The sequence below is a fragment of the Ranitomeya variabilis genome, chromosome 4, assembly GCF_051348905.1.
Source record: "Ranitomeya variabilis isolate aRanVar5 chromosome 4, aRanVar5.hap1, whole genome shotgun sequence".
Classification (NCBI taxonomy): Eukaryota; Metazoa; Chordata; class Amphibia; order Anura; family Dendrobatidae; genus Ranitomeya; species Ranitomeya variabilis.
In genome coordinates this window covers 532073937-532090477 of record NC_135235.1, presented here as the reverse complement: position 1 = coordinate 532090477, position 16541 = coordinate 532073937, and the positions used below count along the sequence as shown (strand labels likewise).

Sequence of the window (16541 nt, the reverse complement as noted above, 5' to 3'; positions counted from 1 at the left end):
CTGGCTGAGGAGGGTCACACAGCGGGCAGTGATTGGCTGTGCGCCCATTTTCTGTGGGTCTAGTGCAGTGTTCCCCAACTCCAGTCCTCAAGAGCCACCAACAGGTCGTGTTTTTAGGATTTCCTTAGTATGGCCCAGGTGATGGAATTGTTGCCTGTCTAGATTATGGAGTTCTCACCTGGGCATTACTAAGGACATCCTGAAAACATGACCCGTTGGGGGCTCTTGAGGACCGAACTTGGGGAACACTGGTCTAGAGGGATGAGAGACCAGCGGGAAAGCATTGAAAAGGGAATGACAAACGAAAGGTGGGGTGACTATCACTTTTTTATGTTATTACGAGACTTTTTTTTTTAAATATTGTGGACAACTCCTGTAAAGAGTTTGTCTAATTTTGAAAAAACCCCTTTTAGGGCACTTGGATATCTCGTACCTGCAGACCCCGTCCCTCAATAAAAGAATGTAACATGTTACTGCACTTCTTTATTATCAAATCATCAAATCATTCAGGCCTGAGTTATTCCAATATATACTATTATATATGCCATTACATGTAATAAAAGGTAGGCAGATATGTCCAGATATACGTTTATCATATACACGTACATCTGTACATGATTTGTACCATTAGGGAGCCTGCGGAAGTGTACTTCTTTCAGTAAGTGTATAGAAGAGGCTTAGGAAGACAAGTATTTGTGGCTAGTTGGGTGTAATTCATTTAAATATAATAATAAATTAATACTTCAGAGTCTGATGTCTGTAAGGAATTTTTCCACAGACATAAAGTCACTTCCCAGACTTAGCTACCGTATAATTCTTGTTCTTGGCATAATAAATCTGTTTCATTGACTAAGCATTTGGGAAGCAAAACAGCAATATCGGTAATTGCAGCTAAGCCATTTACCTCTTTTCATCTGGCTCTGACAAGCAGTCCAGCCCGCTAAGATTCTGGTCCATTCAACGTAATTCCATCCAGAACCAATCAGAAGAGACCAAGGCGGGCTCCGCCCCCAGTGGCCCGAGGTTCATGGGCCGCCGCCGTGTTCACATGGAGGCAGGTCCTACACCTTCCCTGGACCGACCATTCTCATCTCAGAGAGAGGGAATCATAGAGATGGGGCCTGGTGTCCAGAAGGGCCCCTGAAAAACAAAAATGAAGAGGACAAAATTGGGTTATAGAAGGAAATATTGTTTGCATGGAAAATACACACATTCATCACTTACAACATAGCGGTTACAAACGGGGTAAACTACTAGTGCAAATAAGGATGACACATGTCAAACTTAATGGACTCAACGATATTCTGAAAAATGTGGGAGATCCAGCAGCAGTATGTGGGAGGTAGTGGGCACGTATCAATAACATAACCGATTTGCTCTTAATTGATACAATGGAAGGAACATGTTTCCTTGAAAATATGTTAAAAGCCATCCTCTGACCGCTAATTCCAGCCTCTTACAGCTTTCCTACAGACTGAACATTCTTCATTACCGTCCTTTGTTCACATGCGACTTTAATGGTGGCTCTTTCCAGTACGACATAAATCTCCCCGTAATGTCTACTAGATGGTTCTGTGACTGCCCCCTGTATTATTTTCTTCAGGCCATATCCCACTGCCTCCCCCCTCGTCCAAGACATGAGCACTTGGGGGGCAACGTCTGGACTAACCGCAGCGCCTGCTTCAACATAGAGCTTCTGCTGTAGCCAGAGAAATATGCGATACATTCCCCTTAGCAATTAGGGAAAGGTCACATAATGTACAAGACCACATCATCTCTTAAAGAGGTTCTCCGCATTTAGACAACACTGTTTAAAAAGCCTATTTTAGGGTAATAGAGGAGAATTGCACGTTCAGGAATATCTGACACGTCCATTGCTTCTCCAACATTTAATGCCAGGTTTCCCCTCCGATAGAATTGTGTGACCCAGATAGAACAGTGGCAGCCCAAACTGCCCAACTATCTCAATGGTTTCACTTCCCAAACGCTGGCCACAGACATGAAGATTAGCTCCAGATCTGATCAGATCGCTATAGTCTTTCACTGCAGGGATGACATTTTTCAAAGGGATCCTTTCACCCGATTCATGCTGCACAAAGCAAAGGTAGCAAGAATCAGAGCCTAGCAGCACAATTGCAGCCAGGTATATACACTCCAGCGTTTCAGAGAAAAATATTCCTGACTGCAGTCATGCCGCCAGGCTCTGATTCATGCTGCCAGTGGTCTGGGCAGAATGAATCAGGCGACAGGATCCCGTTAAAGAAACCATAACTATTGGACTTTATGCAAACGGTTTCAGCTTTTGCCTGCAACTATGAGATATCCACATGTATTTTAATTTATGATATGTGAGAAAATGCTTTGATTGTAGCTTTTGACTGTAACAAAGATTATTTATAATTAAAAAGGTTGTCCAGGCTTGGGACAAAAGTTTGCTTATGCGATTGCAAAGTGCCAGTGTCCGGGTTGTCACGATTCCCAGTGTTCCTAGTTGGTGGTCACCTGACTGCATGTATGCCTCGTCTCATGCCAACTAGACTCATCCAACTTCCCTCAATTCACTTCTACAGAAGTGAACAAGTCTAGTCGGAATGTGACAGCAAGCATGCAAATTGCATACATGCGAAGACGTGACTGCCGTCTAGTGCGGTGAATACTGGGGAATTATGTCACGATTTGGGAGTCTGCAATAATGTAAAGTGACTACAGACTTTTGTCCAAAACTTGAACAATCCCTTTAAATCTAATATGTGCTACGCCTATGGCTAAATTAAGAGATTTTGGAGGTTCAAAGTTACAGCCATATACATATGCAGCCATTCACACAAGTTACTGAAGCATATACAGGTACATAATGAGATATATATACGGGTAGGCATATACGTATACAAACTGAGGCATATAAGATTATATACTGAGGCATATACGGCATATACTGGTACATAATGAGGAGTATACGGTACACACTGAGGCATATACAGGTACATACTGAGGCCCATTAAGGCATATACGGGTACATACTGGGGCATATATGGGTACTTACTGAGGCATATATGGCATATACAGGTACATACTGAGGCAAATACGGGTACCTACTGAGGCATATACGGGTACATACTGAGGCATACGGCATATACGGGTACATACTGAGGCCCATTATGGCATATACGGGCACATACTGGGGCATATACAGGTAAATACTGAAGCATATATGACATATATGGGTACATACTGAGGCAAATACGGGTACATACTGAGGCACATATGGGTACATACTGGGGCATATCTACATGCTGAGGCATATACAGCATATATGGGCACATACTGAGGCATATACGGCATATATGGCATATACGGGTACATACAGAGGCATATACAGGTACATACTGAGGCATATACGGGTAAATACTGAGGCATATACGGGTACATACTGAGGCATGTAGGGGTACATACTGAGGCATATACGGCAACATACTGAGGCATACACGGCAAAATACTGAGGCATATACGGGTACATACTGAGGCATATACGGGTACATACTGAGGCATATACAGGTACATACTGAGGCATATACGGCAACATACTGAGGCATACACGGCAACATACTGAGGCATACACGGCAACATACTGAGGCATATATGGGTACATACTGAGGCATATACTGGTACATACTGAGGCATATACGGCATATACGGGTACATACTGAGGCATATACGGCATATACAGGTATATAATGAGGCATTTACGGGTACATACTGAGGCATGTATGGGTACATACTGAGGCATATACGGCACAGGCACATACAGGTACATATTGAGGCTTATACTTGTACATACTGAGGCATATACGGAACAGGCACATACAGGTACATACTGAGGCATATACAGGTACATACTGAGGCTTGTACGGGTAAAAACTGAGACACATACGGGTACATACTGAGGCATATAAGGCATATTTGGCATATACGGGTACATACTGAGGCATTCACGGCATATACAGGTACATCCACCACCATTATTAGATGTATGCAGACCTAAAATGGTGAAGTGAGAGAAAGCAGGACTTCATGATAATACGATTTACAGTACAATGTAGAAATGCTGCTTGTTCAATTCCCTCTTCCCTCCTTTCAATCACTAGGAAAGAAGTCTGGTCTCATGCCCATGTCACACAGCTGCCAGGGCCTACTCCTGTTACCTGGCAACCAAGCAGCCTGGACGCCACCAGAGGGATCTGTCTCTGTGAACCTTTTCTGTACCCCTGGCGCTCTGCCCTTTATGCCCTGTGAGACCACATACATAATGAAGTTAACTCAAATGTTGCCAGTGAGAAAGAGGAAGCCTGGCATGACAAAATCACTAACGACATTTACATTGATTTGGACAGACGAGATAAATGCTGATTAAATTGGTGTTATATCCTGCCTAGACATCATTACATCACGTAGACCCCCCAGACAATGGCCGCCGCATGCCACAAATGCCTCCGCACAATGCTGCTCATATTCGAGCCATGGGAGATTCTCTCTCACCTAGTAGTGAAGTCAATATCTGTGTATTTCCCTGTGTTGTTCGCTATTTCTTACTAAACTCTTCAGAGACTTGGCAAATTCTCTCAGAAGAAAATCCATGTGAAATTAAAAAGACGGACAGGAGGAGGTACAGACAGTGCAGGAGCCAAGCGGCTTCCCTCTGCCAGACCCACTGGGCTACTGAACAATCTGGCCTCTTTGTAAAGACATTTGAAAGGGGGGTAAGAATCCCACATGTGGGATAGAGGATTTGGAGAATTAAAGAGGAGAGGAACGAAAGGCACACAACCCCACATAGAGACTCCAGTCTGCAGCAGCTTGGAGCCAACACTTTATATGGATCAATGTGAGGAGGGAAAGTAAATGACTGCACGAGCCGCCCTATAAAATGCCATCTACTCCATGGATAAGAAATGGAAGCCGCCATTTACAGAGATAGTACAACAAACAAACCGCTAGTCAGATTGTGCATCTCTGAATCCCAACATAGTTGTGTATCACAAGACATCAAGACATTTTCTAACTTTCTACAGAAAACCCCTTTAACATTTGACCCCGATGGCAGATTTCAAGACTCAATTTAAAGTGTGCCTGTCTATTTACACGTAACCTACAGAAAAGATTGGATTAGCTGCCCTCGTCCTTCACAACAAGTTGAAGCTACTTTAGATGCACAATTCAGTCACGTCCACAAACTGTCCTGATTTGTGTGGACTATGACATGCTAACTGTTCTTTTTAAGTGAAAGGTTCTTCTTTATCAATTTTCTTCCAGTACTACAGGTGTTGTGGCTTCCTTCCCCCATCCCCCAGAAGGCATTCTCCATGATAATCCAGTTATGAGCCCTGAATGGAAAGCTTGCCTCAATTTAATGTCTGTATGCAGTTTTACAGACAGGAGAGCAGGAGCAGACAGACAGAAAACTGCCTTCACTGTATTCCTTCTTTGCATGTCGGCTGATAAAGATGGATGACACCTAAGGCTACGTTCACATTTGCGTTGTTGTGTGCTGCGTCGGCGACGCAACGCACAACGCACGCAAAAACGCATGCAAAACGCAGCTTTTGTGACGCATGCGTTCATTTTTATAGCGCAAAAAAATGCAACATGCTGTGTCCTCTGCGCCCTGACGCTTGCGCCAAAAAAACGCATGCATCACAAAACACAACACAACGCATGTCCATGCGCCCCCCATGTTAAATATAGGGGCGCATGACGCATGCGTCGCCGCGGCTGCGCCCGACGCAATGCAAATGTGAACGTAGCCTAACAACATGGAGAGGACAGCAGGTTAGACAGAAGACACATCAAGTGTTGACACTTTGGAGTGATGTTGAGGTGGAAACAGCATCATTTCTTTGCAAATTTTCTATTTAGCACATCTACTTTAGTTTTCTAAAAGTACAGTGACCATTTTATGCCTAGATGGACATGAATATTGGGGAATAATAGTCAACTTTTGTCCTTTTTCTCTATGGAAACCTGGTAGGGCTAAACTCTGCACCTCTTCTCCAAGACTGGGGCTGAAGAACCCTTGAGTCTATTTTAGTTCTCGACAAGACTGCTTACAGATCAACATCAATTTGTTTTCTGTTCCTTTTCTTATATCAGTCAATCTTCTTAATACTTTTTTTCCCCAGTCTAGTGCGATTTGTTAAAATTCTTTAAAACTAAAAAGAAGAACACAAAAAGACTAATCGCTCCCTCCATGTGTTCCCTGTATCTAGACAAGCCTGCCAGTGAGAATCAGGATCAGGCGATGGTAAGTGGCAGCACACTCATTTGTACCCCCACACCAAAAACCACCCTCCCCCCCTTTTTTTAAGCTATTTTTACACTCATTGAGTTAGCTTTCAAAAGTATCAACAACATCTTTCTAGGTGAACATGAATTAATTTGGGTTTTTTTGCTGCCAAATTTACTGTCATTTGTACTGAGGATGCCTGGCTGGCACACATGCAAGTTCTTAATGAAGGACAATTAGTCGTTTAATGAAAAGGTCTCCTCTAAGGCAGCCCATAAACCCTTAGTCTGAGAAAATAATCCCCCATGTGTGGTAGCTGTAGAAATAAAAGCCATGACACTAGGCAGCCCTGGCACAAAGTGTGGCTGTTTAGCCAGTCCCTTTATGCACGATGAAGCCAAAGCTATGATTCAATTATTGTGTTAAGTATAAAGAATAAAGGAAAAACTACACCCTGAAATTAAAAGGGACTTATATTGAAGACATCTACAGAAGCCAGTAAAGGTGTAAGCTAGGACTTCCAAAGCCGAGCGAGAAGGAGTTGTACTTAAAGTGAACCTCTCAATTCGGATAACATTATTAACTTGCAGATTTTTGGTTAATCAGCAGGTTTAAAGTGTTAGGAAAGTGCCCGTCCACTGTACTGAAAGTGTGAGAGAAAATTAACTTTGTTCCTCTTGTGAGCCGCCGGCTTTCAGTCATACAGAAGTGACGCCGCCCCTATAGTCAGCGATCCCAGCACTGTGAGTTGCGACTGTATACAGGGCCCAGCACTTTGACAGACTGTGCATCAGTGCAGGACCGGCTGTCAGTCAGTGTTGGGGCGTGCTTACAGACGCAGATCACAGTGCTGTATGCCTGTATAACTGAAAGCCGGTGGGTCCCGGGAGGAATAAAGTTCATATTCTCCTGGATGCCATACTTTTAGTACAGCAGCCGGACACCTTTCTAACACTATTAACATGAAAATGAACCTTATATCTGCAGGTTAATAACATTATTCAACATGACAGGTTACCTTTAATGCCTAAAAAATTACAATAGGGAGGAGCAGGTTCATTTTCTACTTTCAGGCAATCCGCAATGATCAGAACACTCCAAGTAACGATAAACTAATTGGTTCATATGACCGTAGCTTATAAAACTCATCACAAATATCTTTCTGAAAAGAACCTGTCATAAGTTTCATGCTAACCACGGATTAAATTTGTGCTACAATTTATGCCAGTTTCTGGTGTAACTTAAATCTGTCTGGAAAAAGGAGGTCTCATGCGTTCACTTAGTTGCACCCCATTTTGAAGATACGAAAAATCCTACTGTATTAAAATTTGTTATGGTACTTCTTTCTTTTGACATAAAATCATCCCATATTTTGTAAAAAAAAGAAATGAGTACAGAAAGATGAGATCAGGGTCACAGAGGGTGCATCAGCCATCTCAATTTAAAGGGACAATGTAGATAGCTGCACCATTATAAAAAGACAGAAATTATTTCACCATCAGTAATAAAAGTCTCCGTTTTATTACTTATTTTGATATTTTGCTCTATCAACCGCTTGTACTAAGGTCTTGTTACATTTCTTAAATGTTGTGCTCTTGTCTCAGTCACTCTTTTGTAAACTTGCCCAATGAACGTGCCCTGAGCTCCGAAAGCTTGCAAATACAGCTTTTCAGTTTATCCAATAATGGTATCATTCCTTGAATACCTTTTGTCTTTTTTTGGATGTGAAAGCATTTATAAAGGCTGAGGTGGAGAAGACATAGATTATGGAAGTCAGGCTTTCACTTGAAAGTTTGAAATATCAGTGTACAAAAAGGCAAATATAAGGCAGACTGTCTCTCACACAGCAGAAAGGTCAAGGCGAGAATCTTTAGAAAGAGAAAGACAAATAAAGAAGATGAGCATGAACAATAGTTTCAGAAGAACATCCACACCATGAAGGACAGACAAGAACATAGCAATTGTGCTTCCATCTACAAGGACAGAAATGTGAATCATAGAATACGTTCTCCCACATTTAGTTGCTGGAGTATAAGGACAAAATATTGTAGATTAATACTTGACGCCATTATCACAAGATCAAGAGTGCAAAAAAAAACCTCCAAACTTCTTTCTTTCTACTCCTTCAGCTTTCATTAAAGGGTTGCAGACTTACAAAAAAAACTTTACATGATGAAGCAAATAACCAACTAGCGCACTTGTAGAAGCAAAGATCCACACATGTGCCTGTTTTACAGACCTCCACTTTTGGCTTGTGCTCAACACAGGAGGGGTTCCTTTGTTAGCACGTCATCAGGGCAGTATGAAGGGTGCTGGCTAACTGCTTATTTCAATAGTTATCCCCCCTTCTATGTCTATGCATCGGCAATGAGAAGGAAGGAGGCTGAAATCATCAGTTAGCCAGCATTGATGACAAGTCAACTCAGGAAGCTTTCTTTTGTGTCAAGCACAAGTCTGAAGTGATGGTGCCAGGACCTGGTAGCATCGGATCAGCAGTGGTGCACTAGTAATTAAGTGTTTCACTCTGACTTTCTGTAAAGCTTAAGGAAATGGCAGGCAATACCGCTTGTCACGTTAGCGCCCCATACACATCCCATGGAAACCCAATTTGAAGTAGAACATACTGGAAAAAAATACATACTATTTAGTGCCAACAATAGGCAGGGAGGCATGGTTCAGATTTTCCAAAGACCTTCCTAGGCCTCCACAGCACCTATTTTGGTGAAAGAGTTAAAGGGACACCCATCTGGAGGCTCATCAGAGGACATTAGGTATGGTGACTACACATTAGAAATGTATAGTCACATTGAATGTTGGGGTGGATGGTCACTTTAGGGGTACAGTAAATAGGATTATTAGATTTAGGACAGTAACAAGACTTACAGAATCTACATATCTCATGTAGCTTATAGAGTTTGCGCACAAAGTCTCATTAATACCAGTTAGGCGGAGGAACAGGTATTTTCAGGTAGGGTGCAGCTAAGCAAATACGAGGACCCGAGCCCTGAATGTGTCCCTCAATACTCCCCCGCAGAGCTCTCCCGGCTGTATCTATGGTTACTGCCATGTTTTGCCATGTAAGTGTGAGTCAGAACACAGGTGATAAGTGGCAGAAAAGAGGAATGAGCACAGAAAAGTTACACTGAATCAAGAAACTGTGATGTGTGTCGAGACGTTCGAAAGAAGGGATCAAAATCATAAGTGTGAGTAATGCTTGAGAGATGTGGAGAAACAAGATAGCACAGGGTAAACCGGAGGCAAATGGATGACAAACTATGCTCCGCAAAGACCTAGCTGTACGCAGGTTGACAAATAAGCTGGAAATGTAGAAAAGAAAAACATTCTATACAAAGGTATATGAAGAGGATGCAGCATTGTGGACAACATGACATCTGCCATTTTTATATGGTAAAACCCAGGGCTGTGGAGTCAGTAAGCAAAACCTCTGACTCCTCAATTTCCATGACACCGACTCTACCAAAATGGGCTCTGATTCGGACTCTGACTCCACGACTCTGACTCCACAGCACTGACAAGGATATGGAGTCGGTAAGCCAAACCTCCGGCTCCTCAATTTTCATGACACCGACTCAGACAAAATGGGCTCCGACTCTAAAGCCCTGGTAAAACCTAATCTATACCTTTCTAAATCTAGGTTCACATCTATGTTAAGTGACTCAGTTGCAGATTTTTCAGTTTTAATGTGCTGCACTACTTTTCCTGTTAAAAACATCATAGACCCCATTAAAAGTCAAAGGGTCCATCTAGCATGGCACAGATGGTGCCTGATGTGATAAATTCGTCCACTGCATGAATTATGTTTTTCTGTAATATGAAACAAAATTAATTTGTGCATGTCCCTTCCCAAAGAATGTACAGAATGCATAAAAAAGCAACAGTTTGTTGGATGGGATGATAATTCCAACTTCAGACATCCATAATCCAGCCAGATTTTAACATCTGCATGATGTCACTTGCGGGGGTGGAACTAGTCTCTTTTCCTGCACACAGGGCATTCTTCTTACAACTCGCCCTGACAGTGCACTCTCTTGCCAGCTGATTACTTCTGATCAGAGGTGACGAGTGAGTGCACTGTCACTGTTCACATTTCATATCAACAAGAATCTACTGAGCATATGTCGAAATTGGCAATTGAAAAGGATGTTAATGATGATGCTTTACTTCAGTGAGGGGCTGAGGCTGCGTCGATGACCTGATGATTCTTTTGACATAGTGTAATCAAACAGTAAAAAAAAATAATAAAGCAGTTAGATAAGAGTAGTGAGGGGATGGTGAGGGACTTTTTAATTAAAGTATAATAGAAAGGAGATTAGATTATTATATTAAATACAGAGGCATTTGGGATTAAAATACATTTTTTGTTTTGGGCCTCCCCTTTAATGTTGCGTTCAGTTCACCCCTTCAATAGTGTACTTCAGACTTTTAATTTTTTTTATATTTTGTGAAGAAGATAAACGGTTCATCTCTGCCACTATTATCGCCATCAATATTATTAAAGCCCCAATGGATCTCAATGGGTTTTATCAGGATTTACTAGCAAAGCAAACTAAAGCAAAATAAATTAAGTCAAATAAATAAATCACATTTATAAACCATTGACAAAGTAAAAAAATCATAACTTATAACTTGCAAGGAATGCAGCCAGCTATTCTTCAGCTTAACATACGACTTAAAAAGTAGCAAAACCCGTCTACATAAAGCTTGGCGAAGTGGATGCCCTACTCCTTGTAGGATTGCCCGCATCTGCTCCACATACGAAGACAGCTGTGGTACGAGAAACCACATTATGTAAAGATTATTATGCCAAAGTTATTTCTGAAATTATTATATTCCCCTGTCCTATGTGATTTTGTAACCATGTAGGAAAAAGAATCTAGCGTAGTCAACAAGGCGACTGGAACAGCTGTCATTGGAGCAATTACTCGGGTAAGAGATATTCGGCATATTCTGAAATAGTATTTGACACTTTAACTGAAACCATGGCGGATTTAAAAAAATAAATTGCAAATTAAAGCAGCAAATGGAGAAATATTCAGTTTTTACCCTTCTACATTCATAGTGTAATTAGATGCAACCAATGTGCAATACTATTAGAGAAAGGCTGGGTTTACAAAGAGCGATAAATGCCTCAATCAGATGAATATCCTAATAAGATTGTTCCCTTCCTGGCAAAAGAAAGCACTGCTATTCCTCATAATGGGGATTCCCATCAAAATGTCTGTGTACATGCCACCATCGCAGGCATCAATGTGATCAGATGGGAATGACGGCGAGATAATTAGGGGGTTGATCATTTTCCCTATTTATAATGATTGCTCCTGCAATCCAACGTTCTCTGTTGTCAGTAAATATTAGGCACAGCAGTGTGAGAACAAAATGGAGTAGATTAACAAAAAAAGAAAAAAGAAATTTAAAGAGGACGAGAAGTTGATAATAACCAATCAAGGTTCCAAATCTAATTTTGAGATTTCCTTTTGTCTGGTAGTAATAGAGGACCTTCTCACTTTTCGCATGCACTAACGTTACCTGACAGAGAAGCTTTCCATTGATCATGCTCATACACAAGGACATCTTCCAATTGTCCAATTGTATTTGACCAAATGTAAGTGCCACAAAAACCAAGAATGAAAATTTTCAGCTGCTCGTTGAGGTCAGATGCTAAACATGATTGCATCCAGTAAATCTTTACCTTGTAAAGACAACAGTATACGATGGGGCTTTTTGCACCTGTACCCCTTCTCTATATAACAAATAAAGGGGTTTTCCGGTCTCCAAAAACTTTCCATTTGATGGCTGATAATTGTTAGATTGCTGTGGATAGTGCCGGACTGTGGTGCCAAGGGCCCACTATGGAAAGCCCATTCCTGCATGGGGGCCCATTGGGGGATTCTGCTGTGAGCCAGTCCGAGTCTGGCTGTGGATCTCTATTTTAAGACCTACACCAGAGGACCAGACCAGGGCAAGATGAATGGAATGGAGTAGCCAATCATGCACGCATTATGCCGTTCTATTCAAAGTCAGCGTTACTGACAAAGATTACGCTACTCGTCATCATCGTCACTCCCATAGACAATGAATGGAGCTGCTAGGAGCATGTGCGACCATCCACTTCATTAACTTCTCGCGGTCACCCAGTTTGGTGGAGTCCCAGGAACAATTAACGGTGGATATGTGACCAATTTTGTAGACTAGCCCTTTAAGCGTCTTACTTTTGTGTTGGGTTCATATACAATCTGACACATATAAAAACTTTTCTGCCTCTATATGAATGTAAATGTATGTGGAGGAATAGTAGGGCACTTTAGAAGTCTATAGGTGACCTTTTTCAATTTCATGTAACTCAGAGGGGGCCATGTACATGAGGCTGTTGTACTTTGTCAAGTCTTGTTGAATTTGCAAGTTAGACTTTCCAGGTTCAAAGTCTTAAATGAGATTTTTTTTTTCCCATTTTTCACAACTAAGAACAAAAAAAAGTGCAGTGAGGAATTTAGAAGAAGCGAAAGGGTTAAGGTCCATGTGAGCTCCCTGTTCAGACAGAAGAGGCGAAGTGCATTACAGCCTATAACTCATTGCGCAGTCAGAACTGCAGGACATTAAGGGATCAATGAGAGTCCCACGAGGAAGGGAGGAAGAAAATCAGCAGATAGTAGGGGAGGAGGCCCCTCTTACCAAACCCAGCAATGGAGCAGCAGAAGCAAAGAAGAGGAGCAAAGGATGTGTAGTACCTTATCCTGTGTAAGTAATGGTCGGTAGAACAGAAGTAGGGTTGGTCTGCTGCCGAGAGACAAACCATTGCTTTGGCCTATCGGTAAGATGGTTGGAGAACAACACAGCTTTTGATTGAAGAAAAGGGGATCACAGAAAGTCTATGCACAAACACCTCCATAAATTAGGGACTGATGGACATGTATATCCCTTACAACTGCCCTAGCGGAAACGGACTTTCTGGTTTGTCTTCTTATCCTAAGTCATGTGGCAAGCGTCGATATTCACTCTTAGGATGGATGCAGCCAATAAGTAGCGCTAGAGTTCAAGTCCTCATCATCTATGACTATTTGCATATCTACAATCCCCAGACACTAAGGAGCATCTAGCCATAATGCCATCGCCTTTTTCTCCTTACTGCTCAAAAAATGCCATGCAGTGATGGTTGGCTGCCACATTGTAAGAAGCCAGTAAGGAGCACTGTATGAGACACAAACTATAATGGCCGGTCCATAAAATCATGTAGCCACTAGACTTGGTACACCACTAAATGGGGCTGAAAGTTCTTAATCCTGGGTCATCATTAGGAGCGATGTCTAATCGAAGTCACAATAAAGATGGCGGTAGTGTGGACAGGGGGTGCAGCAACACAGGCATATTGACAGACACTATAAAGCGGCAGTAACTCGCTGCAGGACAAGAAGGGGTCAGCTGGATTTAGGACTGCAGCTGCTCTCCCTATCCTCTTTCCTGCACTAATTCCTCATTATCATGGAGAGCACAGGCTATGCCACGCTGGCGACCACTTTTGTACCATTTTCAGCCTTGAACATACATGAATAAGAACATGCAATTCATCAAATGCATTACTATAAGGAAAAGCACGCTAATCCCATAGGCATGGCATTAATCACAAGATTACCTCTCCGTATATCCCACTATGGGACTGTGGGGGAGGATGTACCTGGTCTAGCTACAGGAGTTTGAGGGTAGCGGGAAGGGAAGATCATGGCCTCTCTATGCCTAGTTCTGTAGATGAATCTGAAGGGTCATATATAGAAATAAATGTCATTTTAGCATAGGAAGAGAACTGGCTCTGCTGTACCACACGTGTATACATGTAGCATTAGTGTCAGACACTACAGTATCCGCCCTGTAAATATGTACAGTCTGTCGGGGCTGTAAATAAATACCGCAGGCTTTGACACCATTATGTGTATAGCCATGCATTGGTATGAGGCTGGCAGTGCCCAGCCCCATGTTATTCATCTATAAGACTGTGTCAACTGCGAACACGAGAATGGGTGTATTGGGGTGTGAGATGTTGGCTGGCAGGGCGCCTGTGGAAGCTGCGAGCACTCACTGGTGTGGGGTATGGGAGACAACACTTCTCTCTGAGCTATAAATACGAATATGTGTGTGCGAGGGGGAGGCTGGCACTACATCCGTCTGATCCATGAACACATGTAATGGAGGGTAAGTGAGGAAGGAGGCATTACTGCTATAAATACAGGCTGGTGGGCACACCTCTGTCGGCTGAGAAAACATGCATACTGCCGTGTATTGGGAAGGGGGCAGCAGACAGGACAGATTAGTGGTGGTCATACCATAGCCATGGATACATGCAATGTGGCGTAGTATATTAATGCGTATTCCTCTTCCTCAGTCATATATTGGGGGTGGATGATTATATGTAGTACTACTGTGAGCTGTACATAGTGGGGTCCTCTTGCTTTGTTATGGATGTATACATGCTAGTAATGGCGAATGGCATGTGTATATAAATATCTTTCTGTTTATAATGAAAGAAAGGCAAGCCAGTGTCCAAGATAAAATCTTGAGTTTATTGCGTTGATTTAAAAACATATCAATTAGTACCAGATATAGGTTGGACTTACGCGTTTCAGGCACTGGCCTGGGCTATTCTACTAAGTGCTAGTTGTGCCTGAAACCAGGGCTGTGGAGTCGGTAAGTCAAACCTACGACTCCTCAATTTCCATGACACTGACTCCGACTCCACCAAAATGGGCTCAGACTCCACAACTCCGACTCCACAGCCCTGTCAGGGCTGTGGAGTCGGTAAGCCAAACCTCTGACTCAGACTCCTCAATTTTCATGATATTGACTCCGACTCCAACTCCACCAAAATGAGCTCCAACTCTGACTCCACGACTCCGACTCCATAGCCCTGACAGAGCTGTGGAGTCGGTAAGCCAAACCTCCGACTCAGACTCCTCAATTTCCCTGACACCGACTCCACCAAAATGGGCTCCAACTCTGACTCCAAGTCCACAGCCCTGCCTGAAACGTATAAGATCAATCTATACCTGGAACCAATCAATAGGTTTTTAAATCGAGGCAATAAACTTACGATTTAATCCTGGACACTGGCTTACCTTTCTATACTTGTGTTCCACTGCCTCCTCTTTATGTGTATAGGTGCATATCTCTACATTTGGACACTGGGGTGTTGACCAGCTCGGCCTGGGCTGTTTATTCTTGTCATATTGGTGTAGGATACCACTAAATGCATAAAAGTAATGGCGCCCTGTTGTATAGTGAAGCGGCAGTGGGGGTTGGCAGACATGTAAGGGTACTGGTGGACAAACGGCGTAGCTGGTGATAACAATGTTTATGCTCTGAATACAAGTAATGGCGGATGAGGGTGATGTTGGCACTGGTTCCATAGTGGAAATGTGACACTGTCTCCAGGAGCGTATTGAGGCAAGAGGCTGGCAGCTGCACAGTGTGTGTTTACACAGGCATTACCATGGACGGGGGAATTACCGCTAATATAGCATGAGCTGGAAAAGATGGTGGAAGAGGGAAAATAGAGATAGGATGGCGGGGAGGAGAGGAGCTCTAGAGACAGCGCAGGAAATGGAGAGGAGGGAAGAGGCGGTAAAGGTCCAGATGAAGAAACAAGGGAATTATGGAGGATGCTCGAATTAACTTTATTAACCCAATATGGAAAAAGATAAAATGAGGACGGAGAATGTAACCAAGAACGAAGGAGGAAATTAAAAAGACAGACGAGGAGGAATGAGACAGCTGGACAGCCACAGACACTGTAAGTGTCAATCTGGTTTATAGCAATGTCGGTCTATAATATAACCCAGAAGGCACAGGATAGGATGGAGGGAGGAAGCAATACAGGGTAAATGAAGAGATAACAGAAAGGTGGGGAAGGAGAAGAGTCAGGGAAAGTATAAATGACAGAAAGTGAGAGAGGAGGCTATGAGGGAGGGAATCCGGAGAGGGCAATGCCAAGCACAGGCGAGAAACATGGCAGAGGAGGATGGCATGAAAGGAGGGAAGAAAGACAAGTAGACTAGGGAAGAAACAAAAAGATGAGAAGTAGAAAAGGATCAAAAAGAATAAAAAAAAAAAGGTGCAAGAAACTACCGAGAAGAGATGGAGACGCCACGAAAGGAAAAAGGAAGTGGCGAGAGGACAAAGAAAAATGTGGAAAAAAGAGGGAGACAGGATTGGATTAGCGAACAAGAGTGATGGTACCAGAGATAATGGGAGAAAG

The 16541-nt window shown here is 42.7% G+C and overlaps 1 protein-coding gene across 3 annotated transcripts in view; it reads right to left on the bottom strand.

Annotated features, from left to right (window-relative positions):
- THRA (thyroid hormone receptor alpha) overlaps nucleotides 1-16541 on the bottom strand; it is a 162820-nt gene that overhangs the window by 63418 nt on the left and 82861 nt on the right. For 2 of the 3 annotated variants that reach the window (XM_077252376.1, XM_077252379.1), the window contains exon 2: nucleotides 905-1140. In XM_077252376.1, the coding sequence (XP_077108491.1) occupies nucleotides 905-957 (53 nt within the window). In that variant the 5' untranslated portion in view covers nucleotides 958-1140. Of the gene's footprint in view, nucleotides 1-904; nucleotides 1141-4038; nucleotides 4560-16541 lie in introns of those variants that run through there. The other variant, XM_077252377.1, reaches the window with a different exon arrangement.